Source organism: Micropterus dolomieu, linkage group LG20, assembly GCF_021292245.1.
Source record: "Micropterus dolomieu isolate WLL.071019.BEF.003 ecotype Adirondacks linkage group LG20, ASM2129224v1, whole genome shotgun sequence".
NCBI classification, from domain to species: domain Eukaryota; kingdom Metazoa; phylum Chordata; class Actinopteri; order Centrarchiformes; family Centrarchidae; genus Micropterus; species Micropterus dolomieu.
This window is the reverse complement of record NC_060169.1, coordinates 12,045,287-12,070,267: the sequence shown is the minus strand read 5'-3', so window position 1 is coordinate 12,070,267 and position 24,981 is coordinate 12,045,287. Positions and strand designations below refer to the sequence as shown.

The following is a 24,981-nucleotide window of genomic DNA, read 5'->3' as shown; positions in this document are numbered from 1 at the left end:
TCTGAGGTTTTCTGGGCTGCCTTCAGGGCAGCAGGATTATATACAGTCTTTGTGAGGCCCATGGAAGTCGAAAACACCTGAAAAGGGGAGAAAAGTGATGAGAAAATTCCAAAATAAAATTATTAACTCTGAACAGTGAGTGGACACTTACTTTTTCAACAGGAGCTGCTGGTTTGACAGAGAACCCCAAACGGTCCTTCACCGACATTTTAGAAGGATTCTGCACAAATAGGGAAAAATATACATAATGTTTATAGACCATCTGCAGATTTTGTAAAGTAAATGTGAAAATGCACACTTTCAATACAATCTCCCACACACACCTGAGAGGCTACGCTGGAATCTTGTGAGGGCTCAGAGTTCCCAGTGAGCGCGGGTCCAAGGCGATCTTTGACAGACTGCTTCAGACACGTGGCTGTGGGCTGCTGAACGACAAAGGACATGTTAATCACATTAAGTCTGACTTAATGCATTAGTGGCTATGTTAATATGCACTGTCAGACTATCCGTTGTCTTGCAGTGCTGAACCTTTAGATGCTTCTGTATCATGTGCTTTGTTTACTGACTTTCGATGTCTCCAAGAATGACTCAGTGAACAAGGTCCTCTATTCATAGTTTTCAGTGACGTGGCATGCGCGGTGACCTGGAGGGCAAAACAACAGACCAACATAGTGGCTCACAGCGCAACTCCCTCAGAGACGCCTCAAAAGCCATAACACTTAATTTGGATCACCTCTCAACACTCAAAAGTGTTGGGCACTTGCGATCCATATACAGCATCCGTAGCCGTATTTCTGCCGTTAAAAACCACCAGCGCTCGACTGTGGTAATGTTTACGTTTACCTTGAGGGGAATCCCTCACCTAACACAGCTCAGTGTTGTCTCCTCATCGATTAGTGCGTCCGAAAGCACAACAACCATCCAGCATTTTGGCAACGCAAAAGAAACAAACTCAAAGTAACATTGTATCACTTGCTTCCTTTTTTGCCCTCCAAGTGAGCGTTTTCCTTGGAATGCGATATCAAGTGAAAACTATGACTTTAAGTGGAGGCAGCACTGGCATTAATGCAACATGTTTTTTCCAAGTGACAACATGCGAAAGCCAAGATATCAATGCTGTGGTGTGGCAGGCCCTCACCCCCTTGCGGGCCTTGGGTGCAGCGACAGCTGGGACTCTTGCATCACACTCCAGCTGACACGGCTCTGGAGTTATCAATGCAAAAATCTAACAGGTGATGTGTTGAAAATATTTCACATAGTATGGTTGTGGTGTCAGTTATTCAATTCAAAGTGGCTGACTTCTGGTTGGGTTTAGGGTATAACTCTCAAAAAACAGCTTCCTGTTTAATTGCGAATAATTACTCACCAAGGCGAGAGCATTTGACAAGAACTTTAAGATGGATGTGGTCAACCTGTTAAGAGGAGGATAAATGCCTCACTATGGACATTTTTGTCATTCAATGGACATTGAGTCCATTTGCTAAGTGGGGTAAAAATATAGAGGCCTAAGAAATTCATTTTAAAACGTGTCCTTTCCAGATGCCAGTAAATGGCACCATCACTATGACTGGATATTGACAGTCTCTAAGAGGTTTATTTGTGAATTTTGGGACATATCTGACCATGTCTAGTCCATTTACATGCAACTTCCTTTTTCATGGCGAAACATCACAATTGAATGCCATGCCATGGCCATGCTGTTTGAGCAATCAAAAAAAGCTTCGCAATTTAACATCGCATGGTTCTTAACATGGGGCTACCCATATTTGAAGTCGATCGGGTTAAAGCTCTAAGAGGAGTTTGTTAAAGTACGGAGCATTTAAACAGGGAAAACGCATGTAAATAATTCAAAATGGCCGACTTCCTGTTGGGTTTAGGGTATAGCTCTAAGAGGCTTATTTTTAAGTCTGGAGATGATACATCGCCCCCCAACTTTTTGTACAGATAGGCAAAAAATTCAGCGGGGGCTGCTTTGTTGGCGCTATTGAGCCAATTTTCCACAACCACACTCCCAAACCATATCAGACAATAAAAAACACTTTTGATGTACATGCCAGGTTTTGAGTATTCCTAGCCATGTGAAGGCTAAAAATGCATTTAGGGGGCGCTATAGAGACAACGTCCAATCCAAAGTCCCCAAAATGACAACAAATACATATATTACCCATTCGAGTCTGGCTGCAAAGTTTTGTGGCTCTTTGAGCATCCTACAGGCCTCAAACACCTGTTTAAAATATTGAAAATGACACAGGAAGTGCAAAATGGCTGACTTCCTGTTGAGCAAAATCTCAAAAAAGCAGAAATGTGGTCTTTGTAATAAGAGCAAAAATCCCACCACATCAAAGAAACTTTGTCCAAAACCTATTGTTTGTTTAGGGGCGCTATTGAGCCCCCTGGCCACGCCCAACCCCAATCACTGCAGAACATTGGACATTGGATTTCCCACCAGACCTGAGGTGTGCGCAAATTTTCATGAGGATTCGAGTATACTAAGGCCTTCAAAAAGGAGTTCATCGGGGAGAAAAAAAAAATAATAATCTGAGCAAACCAATAGGTTCCTTGCACTTTCGTGCTCGGGCCCTAATAAATAATATATCCAAAATTGGAACCCTAAACCTCAAGGTAGGGGGCATCAGTGGGCACGTGTAGGCATAGCGTGTATGTATGTGTGAGCATGTGAGTGTGTAGTGGCAGAAGAGGAACTTGCTGTAGAGATGGAGCCTTAACTTCACCGTTGTTGTGCAGAGTTGTCCTCACCTCGCGGGACTTTCAGATCATTTATCACCATTGATGAACCACACAGAATATTACATAATTTTTAAATAGTACTTGAATTATACCCGCGAGGAACTGCGATATGTATGCAGCTTTCAGCCGCACGGCATGCACGCAAGACGCACAAGACCGGTTAATGGCAGGCAAGTGGAGAGAAAAGATAAGACTCAGTTTAGCTGGAAATGTACAGTATAAGTTACAGTGACTAATGAACTACAACTCTGCAGCTTTTCAAGATTAAAGCGAAGCTACCGTGTGTTACCCCTATTGAAGTATTTTAGGGCAAAAAATACCTTTGCTTAAACATTTAGCTGACGCTTTTTATCCAAAGCGACTTACAATTGCTGTATATGTCAGAGGTCGCACGCCTCTGAAGCAACTAGGGGTTAAGTGTCTTGCTCAGGGACACATTGGTGGATGTGTCACGGTGGGGAGTTGAACGCCAGTCTCACACACCAAAAGGTATGTGTCTTATTCACTGCGCCATCACCACCCTATCAAAGAACTAATTAATTAAAGAACTAATTTAGGCGGCCAAAGCAAATACTGGCAACATCTTTTCTTTGTGTTAAGACAAAACGTTTTACAACATAACCAAATGTTATGAGTGGCAGTTTTAAAATTAGCTTTTACCGTGGCTGGCTGTTGCTGAGGCTGCTGCTGTGAGTGTGACTGGCCCTGACCATGTCCATCACTCCCATCGTCACGAAACCAGTGCACCCTGATGAAGCGGTTGTTGAGGACAGCCTCTGTGCTTTGCATAGCCCGCTTGGCCTCGTCTGGAGAGGCAAACTGGATCAGCGCCCCCTCGGGGTCATTCTGGTAGGCCACCTGCAAAAAGAAATAAAAATGGTAAAGTGACACAGCTATATTAACAGTAACACTAGATGATGTATGTGAAATTTCACTCAACATTATTGGGTTATCAAATGGTTACAATAATGTGACTCACCTTACCATCACCAACTACTACATTAACAGTGTATATTACTCACTGTATTATTCTTCAAAAAACAGTGCTTGAAAGCACTTGGAATAGTGTAGTTAATTTATTTTTAAATTATCTTTTGGTTACCTCTGATTCAAGGTCATTTCATTGACTTCACAATTAGGTTACACTGCAAATGTTGCAAATCTTATTACTGATTACTGGTTTATCAGGTTGCTTTAATTGCCTAATTTCAACCACCTACATTTTGAAAGCCAATAACAAAGATTAAATTTAAAACCACACCACAAACCAAAACTTCACTGATTGCACTACACAGTAACTAAATACTGTATTGACTGTTAAAACATCAAAGCTGTGCCTTTCATATCTTCAGCACCACATAGGGACTGACCTGTAAGTTGACGATGGTGCCAAACTTGCTGAAATGTTCATTGAGTTTGCTGATGTTGTTAAGCTCGGAAGGAATTTGCCGAACCAGCAGCTTGGTGTTAGGAAAGAATGGGGCTCTTTTGTGGTAGCCCTGGTGGTTGGGTTTGTTGAAGTTGGGTCTGAGCAGAAAAGAGGAATTATTAAACAACTCAATGAGGATGGTATTAAACATAACTCAGTCAAGTGTGCTTAACAAATAGATTTAAAAGGCAGCATGAGACTTATTTTTATTTTACAGTACAATGGTGTCTTACTTGTCAAACCAAGGTTTCTTGGGGGGGTGGCCTCCATCGTGAGAGACAACTGGTCTCTTTCTTGAATCAGATTCCATAACAATCCTCATGCTGTTGTTTGGAATCTTGTCTGGTGAGGGACAAAAACTGATATGTCAGGCCGAAACTACGGCACACAGCTCAAAAAGAGATCATAACTCTAGTGCAAGATTTTTAAACAGACAGCTGAAACACAAATGCAGTAGCATGTACTTAATACTGTGATTCTCCTTGTTTGTGAAGCAGCAACAGTCTAATATTATACTAGCCAAAATACTAAGCATGTCAATGGAAGGAGGGAGAGCTACAATCATGTTTTAAGATAATTTATTCCGAGTTCAAATGATTCAGTTCATGAGAACAATACCTCTCTGTGGCTGGTCCACCTCCCCCATTGTGAGGCCAATCAGGTTGGGTCTCTGGGCATTGACCCGGTGGCGGTAGATCGGCCTGGAGGTATTGGTGATGCTAGGAGCCTCGGGGTTGTACACATCTGCTTCATAGTTGTCTGGTCAGCAGAGAGAGCATACTTTAACTCAAACCAGCACGGCAAGGTACAGTGATTTATAAATACAAAATTAAATGTGTAACAAAAAGACACACAGCCATTACCGGAGGTGAAGAGTGACACAGAGGCCTGGGGAAGTGAGGAGCGCATCCCAGAGGTGACAATGGTGGGAACAGAGCTAGTGATGGAATTTGGAGGAGCATCCATGCCTGACGGTTGCAGTGGAGGAAGAGGAGGAGGGGGACCTGCGTCAGATGGAGTAAAACATAATAAAAAATATTAAAGTTGCAAAATGCTTTCCAGTCAAACCAGTTTTGTAAATATGACTTATATTAAACTGGTTACTGTATTCCACTCCTTTCCTTGCCTTTTAAAGCCCCCCTCCAGCGTATTTTGACATTTCTATGATAGTTGCAAAAATTGCTTAGTGGCTAAAACGGGGTGGTGACGTACGACTATAGTAATTCCATAAGTCATACGTCATTCTCCAAGTTCATGCAGGCGCACTGTCATGCCTCCTTAGAAAAAAAAATGTCACGCCGTCACGCTTTGTTAAGTCAGAGAATCAACCGATAAACATAGTTGTGAGCTAGCTAACCAATTTATCATGTAATTTACTTGGAACTTACAGTAGGTATGTCTCTCTGTCTCTGTGTCTGATGCTCGGTTTGTCTTTCTAGTTTAGTTAGAAAGACAAACCGACCATGACCAATTATATTCATGAAGATATAATTTATTGCAGGGCTGTTTTACTGGACTGCAACACTTTTAGCTTGGTGTACCTTATTAACAGAAACTAGTATTTAATGTACATGGATATTCTGTGCAAACAAAAGCTAACGACACTTTTTAATCACAAGGTAGCAGCGTTGGCTCACAATACAAGGAGAATTTGGTCTTTTCTATATGTTGTCTTTACTTCTGTGTTTTTTCACACATGTGCAACTTGTGAACTGCATGATCTGCCTTTTCCACAGGTTTCTCTCAGTTCTGCATTTCAACAACGATGGAAGCTGAGAGGTTGCTGTGATGGTGTGTTATATTTTATAAACATGTTTTTCTTTTCCCAGCATACGCATCAGCCCTCATGAAGTCCACTGCACCTGTCCCGCTTAGCAGATCGGCAAAAAGATCCTCATGGATGGATGAGGCAGTCGGCCTTTGTCGGTTAACGGTTTAAGAAGTCTTGGTTCATGGTTTTCAGCTTAAGATCTTTATTAATGAAGGCAAAGCCAGACCAGTCCTACAATTAATATTATCCTCCGCCAAAGACATACTCAGTCATATTTGTCTATTTGTAAGATTTCTAAAAAATCTCTCTAAATGAGAGATTTAATCAGGTAAACAAATATGTCTCAGCCAAAGCTTGAGGTGTGACTTTTGTTGTTCTCAGCACTGCAAGAAAGTATTTTGCTTTGTCAATGTACTCAGTTAAAAGAATGACCTGTGTATTTTCATTTAGACCCAGTAAATGTTATTTAAAATATTTTTTATTAATAAAATTTTGAGAATTGTACAGCTTTGTTTGCTCTTGAGTCTTTTCTAGTTTAAAATGTTGTTCAATTTTGACCATAGTTTGACCATTTGGTGCATCCGCACATTTTAAAAAGTACCAATCTTATGTTTGTGTTATTGTTAATTGCAATTTATAAATATTAGAATACATTAATAGCTTTATATAAAACATGTTTAACCATTAATGCACTATGCATCTGTTCAATATGATTGCAACCGCATAAAATGTCATTAATTTTATTGTCAACCTAATGAGGCTATATAAAATGTGTAAATACCCCATTCTTCAGGACACAACACATAAAGGTAAGGACTTTATAATGCAAACCTGCCTGTAAGCTGTATGGTATGCTTATTAATATAGGGACACAATATCTACAGCTAAAGCTGATGAAAATATCATTAGTATCAGTGTGATATAAGTAGTGGTGATGTATATACAATGTTGTGTTTCTTATAGACTACATTAACAGAAATAACTCTGATTCTGTTTTAATCTCTCCAGTTTACTATTTATCCTCTTAGTTAAGTTAAGTTCATAACAAGTCAACTTTACATGCAGAAGATCAAGTATACTACGGTTTTACTCTGTAGACAAAATAGCACAGCTGGAAGGGGACTTTAACCTTTCATATAGACGCTTTCATCGAACGCGTTGCCAAGGTGATGTGCCCGCCCGAAGTTAACTTCCGTTCCGTTCTGTTTGTTTATTCACTGGGTTTGATTTTTTGAACGGGTCTGGTAGTGTGACCTTATCACATTTCAGTCTGGCCAAGTAACCTTTCTTTTCTTCGAATGGCAGCTAAGGTTATTTACTTGTTATGGATTGCTTGCGGACGTCTGCCGGAAGTTAAGTTTGGGCCAGAGTAATGCACATGCGCAGTACCGTTTGTTTATGTTGTTACCGTTGAAAGCGTCAATAGTCTTTTGTTGTTTGTGGTTTTATTTCCTGTTCACACATAGCAAATGCTAACAGGAGGCAGGCTTGACTCAAGCTGCTGCCTAGCAATGCAATTCTGAAGATTCTAGACAGGTAACTGTAATTATTCACACCCACTCAATTTAATCACATTTGGAATAAAATAATTATAATAACCCATTAAAAGTTTGTTTTTTTGTTTGTTTTTTTTTTTAAATAAGGTATTAACTCTCGGACACTACACAGTTTAGCCCAAGCCACCACTCAAGTTTCAGAGAAATGTCTGAATTCCTACCTGCAACAGGTGGAAGGCTGGGAGGGAGGGCACCTGGTAGGGGCACAGGTGGCCGCAGGTTCACAGGCGGGGGGTTCATGAGAGGGGGTGGTGGTGGGAGGCCTGGCGGTGGAGGCGGCGGGTCCACACCTGGGATTGGTGGAGGTTGGAAGGGCAGCATGCTGGGCAAATTGACATCCTCCACTACAACTGGGTCACTTCCATGGTCAAAAGGACACATGTCTCCTCTCATGCAGAAGCCCTTTTCTGGAAAAGAAAAAAAGAAACCCGCAGATCAAACATGCAGAACCACAAAAATAACAAAGCTTTTAATGGGAAAAATCAGCTTTCCTCACCATCATAGTCACGACATCGCTTCCTCTGTTGGAGAGGCGGCCCCCTACTAAAAAGGGCACGATCCACAGGGTGCCCAGGGCGGAAGTCTGACCAGCTCTCGGTGGTGTTGTTGCTATGATGATGTGTGGGGGCAATGACTGTAATGGTGCTGCTCAGTGATGGCACAGGGAATTGTGAAGTGGTTACAGTGGGGACCAGGGATGCTGGGGTGTAGCCATCACCACTCTCTGACCTGTCCACTCGATCATCATACTTCAGTTTTCCAGGATCTCGTTCTGTGAATAGACAAGAACAGCCATTTATCATAGTGATTGACATGGAACACCTGTGAGAAAATAGACTTGTACACACATTACAAAATTATAAATCTTGTTTGTTCTTCATAGTTTTCATTCTTAGTTGACCCATTCCTCTATATGCAGCCATGGTTTGTCTAGGTTGTCTACTTTTGATGTACATGCCAAGTCTCATGAGGTTTTGAGTATTCCTAGCCATGTGAAGGCTAAAAATGCATTTAGGGGGCGCTATAGAGACAACGTGCAATCCAAAGTCCCAAAAATTACAACAAATACAAATATTACCCATTCGAGTCTGGCTGCAAAGTTTTGTGCCTCTTTGAGCATCCTACAGGCCTCAAACACCTGTTTAAAATATTGAAAATGACACAGGAAGTGCAAAATGGCTGACTTCCTGTTGAGCTTACTTATGATCAGACGTCTGAGCTGCCATCACTGTTGGGATGCGTCAGTTTTAAATGCTTAGCTTAATGCTGATATGTATGGGATTAGAACAGTCTCATAAGGATCCACAACCAAATGTCAATATATAACTTGTAAAACACAATGCCCATATAAATGTAGAGTGATTTGTATCTGTAACTCTAGGTCTGTATCTGTGCCTCTAATTTATAACTTTTTTTGTACAGCAACTAAGCATTTAGAAATGCAAAAGAATTTCCCCTCTGTGATCAATACAGTTTTTCTGATTTCTGATCTCTGATTCTGAAATATATTTGAGAGTGTATCTGTGATTGTGTATCTGGCACAAATAAAAATCCATATTTACAGAAACAAATCACTCTGCATGTCACAAGTCACAAATGCATGAATTTTACAAGTCATGCATTTGTGGATTTTGTGTGAAACTGCACAGCAGAAGTCTCAAAAGAATCCACACAAATAGGTGGAAAGTAGCGTTGTCAAAAATATATTTTTTTAATACATATTGATTCTGAATATTTCAACCGTTTTACACACTGCAGTGCCCACACAGTCCCGCCACTCACAGCCGTTTCTTCTCGTCTCATTCGCTTCGTTTGAATCACGTTTTTTCCCCTGGAGTGGTTGAAGACATCTCCCCTTTCAACATGACTAAAGTATTAAACAAGATGGCCCAGTAAACTGTTGTTGATAAGACAGCTGTCCTGTTATTTGCCTAACTCTCAAAATTTATCTAATCGCCCTCAGAACTATCTGAATCTCAGACAGCAGAGTTTCTGTTGATAGGAAATACTTTGACTAAGGTCAGAAGTAATTTAACTGATGCTGTTCTGCTTAACACACAGTACTATTAATTTTACTTAATAAGATAAGTTGATAAGATAATTCAGTAATTATATTCAGTAATTTAATCAATGCTGTCAATTTCTCCCCGTGGTATCAAAAATGGAATCAATATTTTTTAAGGTATTGTATAGAAGTTAAAAATTCCAGTATCGTGACAACACTAGTGGAGATTCACAAATATATTCCCATTGAAGTTGATGTACAAATGATAATATACAAGTTGTAAATTAGAGGCACAGATACTTATGAGACTAATCCCATTAATATATCATCATACAGTAACAAATTCTAATTATTTATAATTCATGAATAAGAAAAGTTCTCGGGTTCTGGTGTCACTGCCCTTACCACAGAAAACAATTGTTCAAACTGGCACAAAGTGATGATCATTTTAGATCCTTCAATCAGGTTCTTACCTCTACTCCTGCTTCTAGACCGAGTTCTGCTGTGTGACCGGCTCCTACTGCGATCTCGCAGATCCCTATCTCTGTCCCTGTCCCTATCCCTGTCCCTCTCTCTGTCGCGGTCACGGGTGCGATCCTTGCTCCAACTCCGGCTGCGGCTACGACTGTAACTGCGACTGCGGCCTCTCCTGCGATTGTAGCGATCGCGGTAGGAGTCCCTTCTCGGTGGGTTGCGGTCATAATCCCTCTTTCTGGAGCGGTCGTCTCTCTTACGATCATCTCCTCTCCTAAAGATGTGGGCAAACAAAAGCATTAGTGAAAAGTAAAGACAGAGTTAGAGACAGTTAAAAGAGAAAGTTGAAAAGGGCAGTTGTACACACCTGCTATCTCTACTGTAGCGAGAGCTTGATTGTGGAGGGCTGTGATTCACTCGCCGAGTAAACTTCTTGTCCCGTTCTTCTTCTCGATTTGTCTGAACAAAGAAAAAAAGTAATTTCAAGTAAATGTTGTTTATCTAAAATAACTAGTTACATAGGAGGTTCTCCATATTATTTAGTACTATTAAGTGTACATGTGATGGAACACCAGTATTTTTTTATATATTCTGTGAGTTGTAGTTGACATTACAATAATACCTCGTCTTTTTTCTGCTCATCTTTTTCAACTTTGACCAGAGAAGATGGTTGCTCTGGCTGTGGGAGGTAGCTTTTGTTGTTAACAGCTTCAAACAGCTTATCCACAAATGGCTGGGTCTCTGAAAGAAGTAAATAGTGCAAATTAAATTTAACATATTAACGTTAGTACACAGATAAAAGCACATGCGGGTTCACAAGATAAATGAAACAATGCTTGCAAAGTAATGCTTTCACGAAGTATGGGGATTAATTACCTTTCTGAAGAAATACATCCAATTGGTCTATACACAAGGCTTTAAGTTCCTTTTCAGTTTTGTCTTTCTTCACCAAAGCAACAACATACTTGGCGAGGGCAGAAGGGTCTGCATCACAGCTGGAATTATGAACAACAAAAACACAAACGAACACCGAAATGATATAAGTTACACATGCATCGACAAATAACCTCGCAAATATAACGTTATCGGTAATTAAATGCACCCTTGCACTTAGTGCCCTATGTGTTTGCTTGAACTAACATTAGCGTGTGTAACTCAAGCTTGAATGAGATGATGAGCTGAGTTGAGAGGACAGCTGTGTCGCTAATAGCTAACATTAACGTTAAGTTACTTACATTGGCTCGAGGGTATCAGACAGCCATGTTTTCAAGGCATCAAGGTTTTCAATTATCATTTTAGATCCAGCCGAGCTTTCCCTTCACCACGGCCAGAGTTAACGCTAGCTGGGGTGACCTTACTTATCTGTTTTAAAGGATATCTGACATTAGCTGGTGAAACTAGCCACTTCCGTGGTCTTTGGTTAGGTTGTGGCGCTAAAAGCGACGTTAGCTCAACAGCCGCGTTAACGTTAGCAAGTTTAGCCACGTTAGCATACGTCTTTCCAGGCCCCAAGCGTGCTGCACGATTACTCCAGTCTCGTAATGTAATTATAATGGAATTGCAGACAGGGGCGACTCTATTATTTCTCAACTTTCAACCAACTAACTCTGAAGGTTGTAAATTATTTTTTATCCGTAAGACCTAAGAAGCACCCACGCTTAACTTGCTACATGAACCCCTCTCACTAGCTTACATGCCATGGCGATTATTTACTTCCGCTTGTGTTCTCGTTGGCATAATATCGCGAGAGGAAGAATTCTGCCATCATATTGTCTGCACCACTCATACATATGGTACAACTGTACACACGCATACTCAGAAGACAGTTTCTTCAATGTCGGTGAATTGCAGGTTGATTCTGACACATTGAGCAGGCCAGAAGTCAAGTGAGAACTGGTATGCTTCCTCTGGCCTTCTCTGAAACCCTGAAATATTCTGGTGTGTAGATGATTAAAATTGAAATGGTGTTTAATTTAGTGAAAAGCCTGTACAAGAAGGCAATGTGGACTATCTAACTAGTATTTATTCTGGTTTCTCCAGTATTATATAGTAAATGATTTTGAAAGTGATTTTTATTATAGCTCAACATCACTCTGTGCCAGATAGTACTAATTTCTAATCAGAACCGTACTTACACAACAACAATGAATCAAAATCCCTATTAATTTGCCATGCAAGACATCTGGCTGACTGAGTTATTTAGGACAGGACTGTATTTTCATTGGATTACAAATCTACAGAGCAAGGCCTGGGTCACATAAAAATGCAAAGATAAATGCACCAATAATAATAAATGTACAAAGCTTTAATCAAAGCTAATTATATAATGTTTTTGTTTTATCAGTGATTCAAAATAAGAGGTTAACCAGTAAATTGAATGTACAGAGTCATTTCAGGGACCTGTTTTCCAAAGGAATTTTAAGACTAAGATAATCTTAGTCCCATTGTAATGTATAAGAGCTAAAATCAACTTAGCATAAGACGTTTTTAGTAAACCGGGTCAAGCTCCTTTGGGAGAAAGCTGGAACAGTGATCTCTTTGGAACCCTATCGTTAACTGGTAACTTTCCTTTTGAGCAGCTCACAGTTAATAACAACCTTTAGTCCTACAGTAATGTCATTTACAGCTGTATAAATTTAATGTAATTTACATGACATATGTGGGATTGTTGCGCCCTGCGGGATCTTCACATGGCATTGGATGCACAATTTTGGGTGTCACCAGAATCATTAATTTATTGGTTACATCAGTGTGAATTTACATCTCCCTCATGCACTCCGGAAACATAACTTTTGAAAACTAAAAGCCTTGTTTTCTTCCGTGTTTGTGGTATTTGTAAATGTATTAAGCTATTGCTATGTAATGCTCTACCTTTAATACACTATTGTGGACTAAAAGACCTTGACAAAGAACAAGACACACAATGTTTAAAATAACAATTACATTATTTTTTATTGTTTCTCAATTTCACTTGAACTACAGTAAAAAGGTACACAAAAATGCAATCAGTGCAATCCTTCATAATGACACAATCCAACAACTCGTCCCCTTGCAAAAACTGTTCAATAAAATCATAATCCAACATATTCTGGTAAAATACTTGTATTCATACAAACTGCATTTTTGTTTTTATTTAACCTTTATTTAACCAGATGAGTCTCATTAAGATTAAAATCTCTTTTGCAAGAGAGTCCTGGCCAAGATGCAGCATATTAACCAAATTGTTTTGTTACTTTATAATGGTTAATTTACTCTAATTCATAGGGTGATAAAATTATTTATTTAAAAAAATATCAGTGTATTTAAAGCTTCAATGATATACTGTAGATAATAAGCTTTATTTTAAAGCTGGAGTGCAGGACTTATGTATAAATTAATCCATTGGAGAGAAAGTTTATAATTGAGAATTGTTTCTTTATTTATGTTTAGTATGATTGATTATTTAATGTTAATATGCTTTGGCAACATTGTACTGTATGTAGTCATACCAATAAAGCCACTTGAATTGAAAATGAAAGGAGGAGTTCTCTCTCTACATGGCTCTGGGCTCTGGAGCAACCCTAGGGACAGAGTAGGCTAAAGCGACTAAGATTTGGCAGAGCCTATGTAAAAAAACAACTAAGAAGTATCCAAGGAAAGCTTCTGCTGCTCCAGATTAAAAAAATAATAATTTTGCATTCAGAGAAATGATTACAGTCAAAACAAGAAAGTTATTTAAGGCGAGGACAAATATGGATAACTATTGGTGTCGCTTTCCACGTTGGAGAGCACTGAGTGAAAGAACAAGGGAAGACATGGATGTAGCATTGTAAAATATTTGGACTAGTCTATGTAGCTATTAAATTTACATTGCCTAAATAATATATTGTCTTGAAACAGTGGAAATGTTTCTACTTTTGTAACTATTTATTAAAAGGAGCCTGGAGCAAGCTCACCTGTAGGCATACATCATAAGCAGGCGTCAAGAGTGTTTGTGTAATTAGTCTCACTGCCAGAAGGGGAGACAAAAATTATTGTAGAGTGGCTTCTTCTTGAAACCACTATGTTTTTATGCATACTGAAGTGGCATTACATTATTTTAATTCATGTACTGCACTAGAGATTATAGTTCGCCCCCGCTCACTATTTTGAATATAATGAATGGAAAGTCTGCAGTGGTTTTTACAAAAGTACAGATAATATACATACAGGAATATTTTCACATTATCCGTCCATTACTACTGTTGTGTCCACAGAAGAAAGTGAAACACATTTCTTGTCTGAGTAAAACCTCAGTCTAGGCTTAGTTTCTACAATATGAAAGTGAAAGGTGCACTAGAGGAAGTGTAATAAAAAACTCATAATAATGAATTAGCACTTTAAAAACATACAGTACACTGGAACTGAACAATTAATCAAAATATTATTAAAATCACAATATGGGCAAATGCAATATCCAAATGGCAGGATCTGCACATCTTTTGAGAAAATTTTTTTGTGGTGCTACAGAGATGCCCCGTCCTATAAATCATATTCTCCGGGCCTAAGGAAACATGGTTGTTTGGTACAGACCCCAGCAATCACATCATAATCATTTCTATATTTATTTAGTGAAAATGAAATAAAAAAATTACTTTTCCCACTAAAATCATTACTTGTATCATAATCATTACTCATAAATAATCGCAGTGTGATAGTTTCACATGTGGTTTAGCTCTACAGTAGACGTTACAGAGGCGTCTGTGTCTAGTTTTCCCTGTCGATGAACTGCAGGTTGATGGGTGCAGAAGGGCACAGCAAGCCGTGGGTTTTGGCCTTGACATCAGCAGTAAGAGGACATATGCCAATGTGGAACTTTTGAATGAGCTGCACAAGAAGCAAAAACACAGGCATGTCAGTCTTGATATTGACACATTCAGTGCATCAATAAGTGTGTTCATCCAGAAGCCAAACTTTTTTAGTAGGGCAACTGAGAACTGGTATGCTTCCTCTGGCCATTGAGGTTGGCTAATTAGTATTTACTCTGGTTTATATAGAAAATGTTTTTGTCAGTGATTTGAGTTGTAGACAATGAAGGCCTGAAGATCTGATTGTAAAAGTTGTTTGAGTTGGTTTTCCTAATTTCTCTACTTTTATTGTTTGAAAATGTATAAGCAGCATTCTAAATCTGGTTAAACCTACCCTTGTGAGAGCTAGATGCATCTCTAACTCTGCTATTCTCTTGCCGATGCAGCTCCTGATGCCGTAGCCAAAGGGAATCGAGCCAAAGTTGTCAACACGATCTGTGGAATCTTTCCGTATCCAGCGATCTGGTCGGAAGTCTAAAGCATCATCGAAGTTCTCTTCATCCAAAGATGTGGAGTAGTGGCACAGGGCCAACTGAGTCTAATTAAGTGAGAAAACAGAAAAATGGCAGTTGTGTAATGAAAAACAGCCTGTTTACAGTACATGCATCTGTATGAGAGAGATGTACGGGTAGGATCGTGTTCATCTGGTTTCCACTTCAGCACATGCACACTCTAGAAGACTTGCATGTATTTTTTCTCAATCAATCTTACCCCTTTGGGGATGAAGTATCCACCCACCACCAAATCATCCTGGGTAATCCGTCCATTGCCTGGGAGAACTGGAAAAAGCCTGCTCCCAGGGAGAGGCGCACAAAGACTGTTATTCAACAGTGCTAGTTTATTCCATAATCTTCTCACAAAGTTTAATTCCAAGATAAACATACATGTGAAAGCAACATACAGAGAAACATAATGAAAAAATTACAAGATGCTCATGTTAACATATTGAACAAAAGCAAGCCCTAATTTTTAAAGTCTATCCTATTTGCTGAGTTGTTTCTCATATTGCAAGCTAGATTTTGTCAGCTAGAGAAGAAAAGCCTGGGAGAGTATAGAATCCATGCAGTTCACACCTGAGAGTCTCTTTGACCAACCCTCTGATGAGAGGCAGCTGAGGGACATCATCAGCTGTGGCGACTGTTCCAGGTCCCAGAGTTCTTGTCACTTCCGTAAAGATTTGCTGCTGTATTTGAGGGTGCCGCGCTAACAGGTAGCTGGCCCAAGAAAGGGTGAAGGATGTCTGGGAAAATAGAACAGGGTCATTTTAAAAAAAAAAAACATGTCCTCTTTGAATGTGTAGTATAGTATTTTTCATTGGCTATTTGGAGATGGATAGATTTTTCATGATGTTTGCCGTTTGGACTACAATGCAATGACATGGGCAGATAAGCAAATTATTTTAAAAATATATATCGTCCCAGGTTCCGTCTCTCTCAGTGATCATGTTGGAATTGGAGCTGATTGATGTTGAACAGCGGTTACCTTAAGTGGAATTACCAAAATGCAAAAGGCATCGGAGGACATGGTATGCACGACCCTTGAACCGGCAGAGGCAGAAGAACGACAAGCCGGAAATGTGTATGAGGAAATAAGATGCAACCCAGCCGACCAATCACAGTTCTTGCAGTCTGTGTCGCCGCAGCATGTAGTTACCTCCCCCTTTTCTCACTTATGCCCAGTCTGCATTGTAACTCTGGCTTGACAACATGTCTTGACAGTTCTTATGAGTCCGAGTAAAGGGGAAAAAGCACCACAGGGTCACGTAATGGCTCAGCTCAGTCCACCCATAGAAAAAAATTCAGCAAAGACACAACCCTATAGACTGAATTCAGACCAAATTGCAAGGTTGTGTTGCATTGTGTGGGGGTATGGTGGAAAATAACATTTTATTTGACAAACCAAATTAAGCTTCCAAAGCTGGATACATGAAATAAACCAAGCAAGGACACAACTCTGAGTGTATCATCATTTGGTCCATGAACTTTGCCTGGATAGCGCCCGGTGTCAGCGATATTTCAGGCTGACTGTGCAGCAGTTAGACTGGTCTGACTGGTCGGAGTTTGGCCACAGCAGCGTGGTGCTGGGTTGTGTTTTACCAAAACCAGATTCTGTTTCAATGTTTCTACCACAGGTCGCTTCAGCCGCCACAGCCTAAACCGACTACCCACATTCAAAATGAATGGGAGGACCTGCATTTTTTCGCCACAACACCTGATTTGGTCTGAAGTCAGCTTTATCCCGGCTCAGAACAAAACACACAACAACCATAATTCTCATTAATCTGACAGTATCCCAAACAAGTGATGCATTAACTGCACACAGATGGAAATGCACGCACACACTTTAAGTGGGTGTACATTATTGAGGAACAGAGTTTGTTTTTCACCCCATTCATACACTGATGGCAGAGGCTGCAAATCATACACAAACTCACACACCCATAGCATAGCCTTTGGGAGCAATTTGGGGTTCAGTATTTTACCCAAGGACACTTAGACATGAAGACTGGAGGAGTCAATCCACATCTAATTCTATCAACTTAATACACAACACAGATGTCTTATGCAGAGGGGGAAAAAAACAAAAGCCCCCCCAGCCTGAGGGGTAACAAGCACTGACCTGGCACTGGCATGGCTACACGGGCACAGATATGGCAGCAGAAACCCAACCATTGAAACTTAAGTTCAACACTGACTCAAACAAGAAAATGCCACCTCCTGCTAAATCCTTGCTCACTGCACCTCTACACTCCTCAGAGACGTCTCCGTCCTTTAACGTTTCTGAATAAGCAGATAAACACACACACATACCGTGTCGACCCCAGCCAGTAGCATCTCTGTTACATTGGCGTAGATCTCCTCCTTGGTCATCTCCTTGGTAATGAGCAAGTGTGTCAGCAGTCCCCCCTTCACCTCCTCTCCCCGCTCCAGCTGGGCCTTGATATCTTTGACCCTTTTATCAATGTGAATATGGGCTGCGATCAGAGAGAGAGATAGTGGGATTAACAGAGGGAAGCGGGGGAAATGAAGGAAAGGATACTACATAATACATACTCCCACAATCCCATGGTACAGCAGTAGAGATTTATACAAGATACAATAATTTGTTCTTCCAAATACATTTCCTGTTTTGAATTTTAAAACCGAACCATAGAGAAAGCATTTCCTAATATGTTTACACCTCAAAAACTATTTATGATCTTTTTAAAAGATCTGGCATCAACTCATTGGACTGGAGAAGATCCATTCAGGAAACGTATAAAGTGATACTTCAGGTCATATATCTCTATGCAAAAAATATCTCACAACTTTATTCTGAAGAAAAAAGGGAAAAAGGGACAAGAAATCTGAAATGGCCATTATACCTGGTTTTAGAAATGAAGTTCAGTTTATGTCATGGGGACCACTGTGAAAACTGGTTTATAGTTTCTTATGTGGCTCTGGAGAAACTTGGGCAAATCTGAACAAATAACTAATTCATAACAATGTCTCCATAGCGTCCAGCATTTAGAGCTTGACCCTTACTAATAATTCTAAGCATATCAGGATGTCAGGATATCTCTGCCCCCTACTTCAATTTTGTGTTTAAAAATCTTTTTCTAAATTGCAGTGCTAAATTGCTGGAATACACTTTTAATATGAAAGTACTCTACTATGAAAATTACTGCAGGCAGGCAGACAGTTCACTGGAACATACTAATAGACAACATACAAGTTAACTAAAATGTATTCATGTGCCTCCCAAGTAAAAAATGACAAGCTGTAAACCACTTGCTGAATTTGAAGAGGCCATCCCAGGAGAAACAAAACTCCTCCCACGGTTTGGGGATGATAACTCGGAGCCACTTTGGTATCGCTCCGGCATACATGGTTGTCTTGAAGGAGCTGAACATGAGGTGCAGTGCATTGATGTAATCTTGGGTTTCCTGCGGAATCTCATTTTCCAGACAGCCTAGTCGGCACTCATACAAAATTGCTGCCACACCTGTAAAGACAAAGGCAATGAAGAGGGTGACAGAGTTTCAATAATCTTTTCCGAACAGTTGAAAAGCTGCAACAAGGATTCCTCACCACTTACTTGTTTCTTGATGCAAGTGTCACTGGAATCTAGCACATATTACATCAATGGTTTGTACATTTGTGTGCAGTGGTAACTATAGCAATAGCATTTCAGGACTTGACAAGCATCACCATGCGACAAATCTAAATTTCAGAGGATTGAATAACATGGTTTGCATATTTTTCTTTTTCCTGCCTGTCTTTTGTCCTCTATGATGGCCTCACTGATCTCCATCCCCCTTCATCTGTAAAACACCTGCACTATCCTTTTCAAATTCATCCAGCCCAACTTTTAATTCCCTTACAAACAACCTCTGTAGGATCTTTACCAACCTTCCATGGCATATTTGAAGAAGAGGTCATTCACATTGAGGACAGTGGCTCCATCAGACTCCTGGGATCGAATAATACGTACTCTTTTGATCAGGTCATCTACCACTTTGTTCACGTCATCAGAGAAGACCGCTACGTCACGGGGACGCATGATGAGCTGTCTGAGCACACTCCGCATCTTCAGCCAATCTTCTCCCTCCCTTGAAAACAGGATACAGGTATTATATCAAATTTATAGATACAAAAGCAGACTATTTAGAAGTAGAGTGCATGCACACTATAAGTGAGCTGATTTTGGAGAAGTTTTGTGCTGTGCCAATCTACACATATGGAAACTAAAGTGAATATCTTGTCGACCCCAAAGTAATTTATTTCAGGAGGTTCTTATCCAGACTCCAAGATCAATGGTTCATGGGGACTCACGCTGAGATGAGGCCAGTGGAACGGCCTCTCATGTCTCTGTACTCCTTCCAAGACTCCATGTTAGCTCTCTGAGGGACCACGCCCTCTGCCCTCAGCACCTCAGCCACCATGTCACGGTCTGCCACAGAGACCACCATCTGGGGCCCAAAATGGGATTTGAAAATTTTGCCATACTTCTTCGTGTGCTCCATCTGGAAAGCAGTGATACCATTAAATTAGTGGTCACACGTATTTACAAAATCAAAATATAAAGTAGTATGGAGTATACCTACATACTGGCTATTAGGTTAAATACATTTCAGCAGAATAGTGTTGTGTGGGTGGCCATGCCAGTAGTGTCACTAGATCTCCCTAGCCATAACCAGTCTGTAACAACATCATTATTTAACTATTTTACCCAAGATAGGATCTCTTTATTTGTCTGAATGTCAGTAATAGTTTATATTTGAATGATGCAAATTGTGCTGTTCACACAATGTTTCTCTCCCAGAAATATGCTCTAGCCCAGAACACAGAACCTGTTTTATTATTATTAATCTGTTTTTTGCTCCCAATTTCAAAATACACCAATCTGGAATCATAGATGTAATTGTGATAAAGAAGAATTCATTTTATTTTAAAGACTGGATAGAGCAAGACATATGGTCTATTCAACATCTAATGTAGGACAGAAGCAATAAGACTATGATGAGTTTAGTCATAAATAAAAACTAAAATGTACTAGTGTGTTCTGTTATTAGAGCAATGCCGCATGCCCTTATTCAAGTTATTAAGGGGTCCTCACATCAATGGTACCTAGACTTTTCACATTATATCATTGAGTCATGTACCTTTTCAGATAAGCATTGTAATAACAAGATATTAAGATCTTCTCTCACCAAGAAATGTTTTCCCTCGTCTCTAAAAAAGAAGTACATATTGCAGGGATGTACTTCTATAACCTCTTAGAGAATTAGATGTGGATACCCATCTAAAGCTAAAGATGTACTGTAAAAAAAGAAATGATGTATCCCTGCAGTGAATTTTTACGACTAAGGTTTAATATTGATTCTAATGAATGTAATACAGAAAGAGAAACAATTGAACATCTGTTTTTCTATTTTAATTGTGAAAAAAAATTTTGGGAGGACTTTCACAATCTGATAGCTTAATGTGAAATAACTTGATTATTTAGCCTTGACTTATAATAGAGGAGACCAGGTATGGTTGTAACACTTTTTGCTTCAGCTACTATAACTCACTGAATTTTTTTGCTAGAGTTCTCGAGCTTTTATACAAAGTACCCACTGTCACGATCCTGTCCTGAGTGCTGTGTTTTTGGGTTTTTATTCTGAGGGTTTGGTTTGGTTTTGTATCTGCTATTTAGTTGGTTTTGGTTCCAGGTCTTTGTTCTTAGTCCTCGTCTTGTGTTCTCTGTTTAGCTCTGTGTATTCCCTTGTTCATTTACTGGTTCTGTTCAGCTCTCTTTGTACCGGTCTGTCATGTGTTATAGGTTGTTTCCTGCATGTGGTGTCTTAGCTCCTAGTTTTGTGTCTTAGTGTTTTTATTCTGGTCAGTGTTCTGTCTGTTTCCCCCAGTTATCACTCTGCCTGCCTCTTTGTTCCCCTTTGCTGTCTCTGCCTGTCTGTGTTGTCTCTCTGCCCCCCGCTGTCTCTCTGCCCCCCCGCTGTCTCTCTGCCTGCCTGCCTGCTTGTCTCTGTTTTCCTTCGGTCTCTCTGCCTCGTTAACCCTCATCCCAGTCACCTGTGTTGCTCCCGCCCTGCTCGTTAGTCACTGTGTATAAATGTCTGGTGTTTCTGTTCATTCCCTGTCTGGTCATTTTCTCATGTCAGTCTTGTCCTATGTTGTGTTTCTACCCGTTGCTACCTTTTGGATGTTCCTGTACTCGTGAGTTCTGTTCATGCCTGTTTGTTGTGCTTGGGATAAATAAACCCTGGAACTCAAACTCAGCTCACAGTGTCTTGCATTTGGGCTCACTCCTGCTGCACTCACTCAGCAGTCCCTGACACCCACATTTGTTTTGTACAAACAGCACCAATTCAATCCTCTACAAAAATATTACAGACCTTGTGAGTTGATGTCAAAAAAAGGTGGTGGTCCTTTGTTACAACCTACCCCGGTACCGGAGTAGGTTGTAACACATGCTGGGGTAAGTTTGTCTACAAATAGACAAAAAAGCAAAAATGGATGCCACACCATATTATCTGCTTCAAACACAGGTACACAATACAAGAACAATGTTTCTCTCTTTCTGTAACAGCCTATGTCTGATTCACTTGCGTGCGTGTATGTGTGTGCGTGTGCTTCAATGTGTCTACCAGAACAAACTTACTTTAACAGTACACTTAATGAACACTACTACAATCACCCTAATTAAATAAAATCTTCATACATCTTTAGGTCTCAAAAAAAACATGTCTGTGTGTGTCAATGTGTGTATATTCTTTATCAGTGTCACAGTCACTGCTTGAAGTGGGCCAGTCCTTACCAGTAGGCAGTACTGGCACTTTGACATTTTGCTCCTTGGCTTAGTGGGACTTTTTTTTGCGCACCGGAGTTATGCCGACAATTGCATGCACCCCCAAATACTGCTTTTAAACACTATAATATTCTGGGATTCATCAATGGTGATAAATGATTAGAAGTTTATATTTTATGAATGTTAAGAGTCGTTCATATTTTATGTTATATTTTTTGTAGAAGTAGCCTACCATTCCTTGAGATTCAGCAAAAATATATGGTGAAAAAATAAACTTTTTTACCTCAATCATTTTTTCCCCTATATATTCTGAATGTGCCTGTTTCCAGCCATGACAACCGCCATGCCTGGGAGGAAGTAGATGAATATTGAAATTATCTTGGAATTGCTGTTGGTACAACGTCTCCCCTAATATTAGATTAGGTCTGATTTTGTGTACAATAACTTGATAATGATGGCTAAATATTTTTACACAAATGTAAATTCTTAAAAACCACTCCACATGTTGCTATATTTTTTTAAATAGGCCTGTCTAATTATTTCGATCCACTGAAAGTGATAACATGCAAGTCCATTCAGTTTCATCAGAAGGTGAAACGGAATTATGTTTTTCGTACTTGCACTTGTAATTCGCATTTTTATCTTATTTGCATGAACTGTTTTTCTTGGAAGTTAGCTTATTATGCAATAAAAATTTGCTCACGCCAGACACCAATAAGTGGAGTGAACGTTCTCACGTGGTTTGGTTCGCCTGTAATTCCCTCTCAGTGAAAAGAAACTGAACCAAAGGTAAAAAGCTCAAAGTTTACAACCTTGTTAACGGACCAGACCAAATCATAGGAGTGAAAACGCTAGAAACCATCTCTAATGGAAGTGTAAACAATTTATTACAATCATTTTATATTGTCTACTCTTACATGACAGGACGGTGGTGATTTGGAAAAAATAATCATCACTGCGACCAAAGTGCTTGCTCGCTTTAACGCAGCACAGGTGGCAAATGTGGCTGACACTGAAAATACATAGGCTCTTTGCCATTAGTGGGAACCACATATACATTTTTTCATCTGCTAAACCAAACTAGTAGGCCTAAGCACAAAAAACGCATTACTTGAATTTCATGAATTCTGGCAAACCCGTCCCTCCAGAAGAACTCTATCAAGTTGGATAGCGTGCTGGGTCCAGGCATCTCCTTCAGGGTCTTGATTCTGGGTTTCTCGATGACATTCCCCGGTGTGATCAGTCTCTCAGACATGACTTCTTCTCCAGCCGCGGAGATCTCCAAATCCTCCCGGGCTGCTGACTTGTGCGATGCGCGTAAAATGAAGAACAGCTGCTTATTTAGACGGTGGCCTTGAAAGTTCTTCCAGCACGTTGTCGTAAAATGATTCAGGATTGCCATTATTTGGATACTTTTCGGTGTTTCCGTAAACAAAAACGATATGATTGAGTATTTTGACAAGTCTAAAGTACAGAGTTCACATCTGCAAAAACATGTTCGCGGCACACGCAAACACTCCTCTCTGGGTGATAATGTTATGTTATCATGGGATTGTTGTGTGGAATCCTTTTAAATGGTTGCTTGTAAAACCTCGGCAGTGGAAGAGGATTGGACTTTTGCTTAAGAGGAAGGGAGGGACTGTAGCTATTGTCAATAACTGTATTTCAGTTTTTTTCCCCCCACCAGATTTTCGACAACTCTGCCTCTGATTGGCTATTAATTGCCGTCTTAAATGCTGCGTTCCAGGCAACACGGAACTCGGACATTTCCGACCTTGCTAGGTAACTGGTTCTCTAAGTCATCTAAGTTATTCACTAAAATGTAAAAAAAAAATGCCAAAACTTTTGAAATCATTAGGAAGTATAATGCAGCCTACAACACTTTCTGTCTTTTGAAGATTACCTCTTCAATCACTTGTTTTCATTAAAATGGCATAATTTAAAATAACACCAAGAGCGGTGCTGAGGGTGCAACTGGGTGTACACTTGACAAGGAGTTTGTCACGGTCAGCCATGTTTTTCGTTCACTTTCACCTGAAAAGCTTTGAGGTTGAAAGTCAGATATTTCAACTTGGAAATTTCCCTGTTCTGAGCCGTCTGGAACGCCGCAAAACCCTAGCACCACGAAAAAACTAAAACAACCTAAAATGACTAAAGTATAGCCAAACTCCGCAACCATTAGGCATGCACATTTCTGGTCTCCTTTGATAGACTAGAAACCACGAAATATGAATCCACCGTAAGTAAACGTGTTACTATTAGCCAGAGAAAATTAGAGATGCAATAAAGGAAAGGATGGGTGTTCATCCTGGCCTAGTATGAAATCTAAATGTAACATACCTAAACGTCATTGAACCTCACCTTTACTGCCACAGTGCAGGTGGGGAATTAGCCTATGTCTGCATCATACCAAAGTCCCATTTACACCTGGTAATGTGATCTGTATCCGGATATGTTATCAGGATATTGTACAATCCAGCCCTCAATCAACTGATTGTGGGAAAATAAAAATTGAAATCACAGGCTGATACAACTTTTCATCATAATGAGATTCAGTAGTATGTTATGTCACATGCATTCCCAACAATGTCTGGGAATGCTCCTGCTGAGATGGTGGATGGTGTCCTGGGAAGAACTCCTCCCACACCTGGCATTAGGGCATTAATGAGCTCCTGGTGTGGCTCTGTTGGATGTACAATGTCCCAGAGGTTCTCAATTGGATACAATTGGATGCAGGCAGCATAACGTTCACCACGGCATCTCCAGACTCTTTCATGCCTGTCACATGTTCTCAGTGTGAACCTGCTCTCATCTTTGAAGAGAACAGGGCTTCAACTGTGGACCTGCCAATTCTGGTGTTCTTTGGCGAAGGCTAATCA

At 40.1% G+C, this 24,981-nt stretch overlaps 2 protein-coding genes across 4 annotated transcripts in view; both read right to left on the bottom strand.

Annotated features, from left to right (window-relative positions):
- Positions 1 to 11,694, bottom strand: part of rbm26 (RNA binding motif protein 26) — a 20,060-nt gene extending 8,366 nt beyond the window's left edge. The window contains exons 1-14 of one of the 2 annotated variants that reach the window (XM_046033050.1): positions 11,219 to 11,694; positions 10,860 to 10,978; positions 10,606 to 10,724; positions 10,351 to 10,442; positions 9,983 to 10,257; positions 8,001 to 8,276; positions 7,666 to 7,911; positions 5,041 to 5,181; positions 4,796 to 4,936; positions 4,411 to 4,519; positions 4,119 to 4,275; positions 3,409 to 3,606; positions 324 to 422; positions 152 to 220 (exon numbers count right to left, since the gene is read on the bottom strand). In XM_046033050.1, coding sequence (XP_045889006.1) covers positions 152 to 220; positions 324 to 422; positions 3,409 to 3,606; positions 4,119 to 4,275; positions 4,411 to 4,519; positions 4,796 to 4,936; positions 5,041 to 5,181; positions 7,666 to 7,911; positions 8,001 to 8,276; positions 9,983 to 10,257; positions 10,351 to 10,442; positions 10,606 to 10,724; positions 10,860 to 10,978; positions 11,219 to 11,277 — 2,100 coding nt within the window. In that variant the 5' untranslated portion in view covers positions 11,278 to 11,694. Of the gene's footprint in view, positions 1 to 151; positions 221 to 323; positions 426 to 3,408; positions 3,607 to 4,118; positions 4,276 to 4,410; positions 4,520 to 4,795; positions 4,937 to 5,040; positions 5,182 to 7,665; positions 7,912 to 8,000; positions 8,277 to 9,982; positions 10,258 to 10,350; positions 10,443 to 10,605; positions 10,725 to 10,859; positions 10,979 to 11,218 lie in introns of both variants that reach the window. The other variant, XM_046033049.1, reaches the window with a different exon arrangement.
- Positions 11,695 to 12,909: 1,215 nt separating this feature from the next.
- Positions 12,910 to 24,661, bottom strand: LOC123958645 (cytochrome P450 27C1). 2 transcript variants are annotated; one of them, XM_046032134.1, is made up of 9 exons: positions 24,464 to 24,661; positions 19,624 to 19,814; positions 19,201 to 19,400; positions 18,584 to 18,793; positions 17,620 to 17,783; positions 15,883 to 16,049; positions 15,521 to 15,599; positions 15,144 to 15,347; positions 12,910 to 14,828 (listed from the first exon to the last, which is right to left on the bottom strand). In XM_046032134.1, exons 2-9 carry the CDS (start codon positions 19,812 to 19,814, stop codon positions 14,709 to 14,711), a joined length of 1,335 nt encoding a protein of 444 aa, XP_045888090.1. In that variant the 5' UTR covers positions 24,464 to 24,661; the 3' UTR covers positions 12,910 to 14,708. The 2 variants fall into 2 exon arrangements, with proteins under 2 accessions (XP_045888090.1, XP_045888089.1); XM_046032133.1 differs by lacking the exon at positions 24,464 to 24,661 and adding an exon at positions 23,214 to 23,868.
- Positions 24,662 to 24,981: the final 320 nt, after the last annotated feature.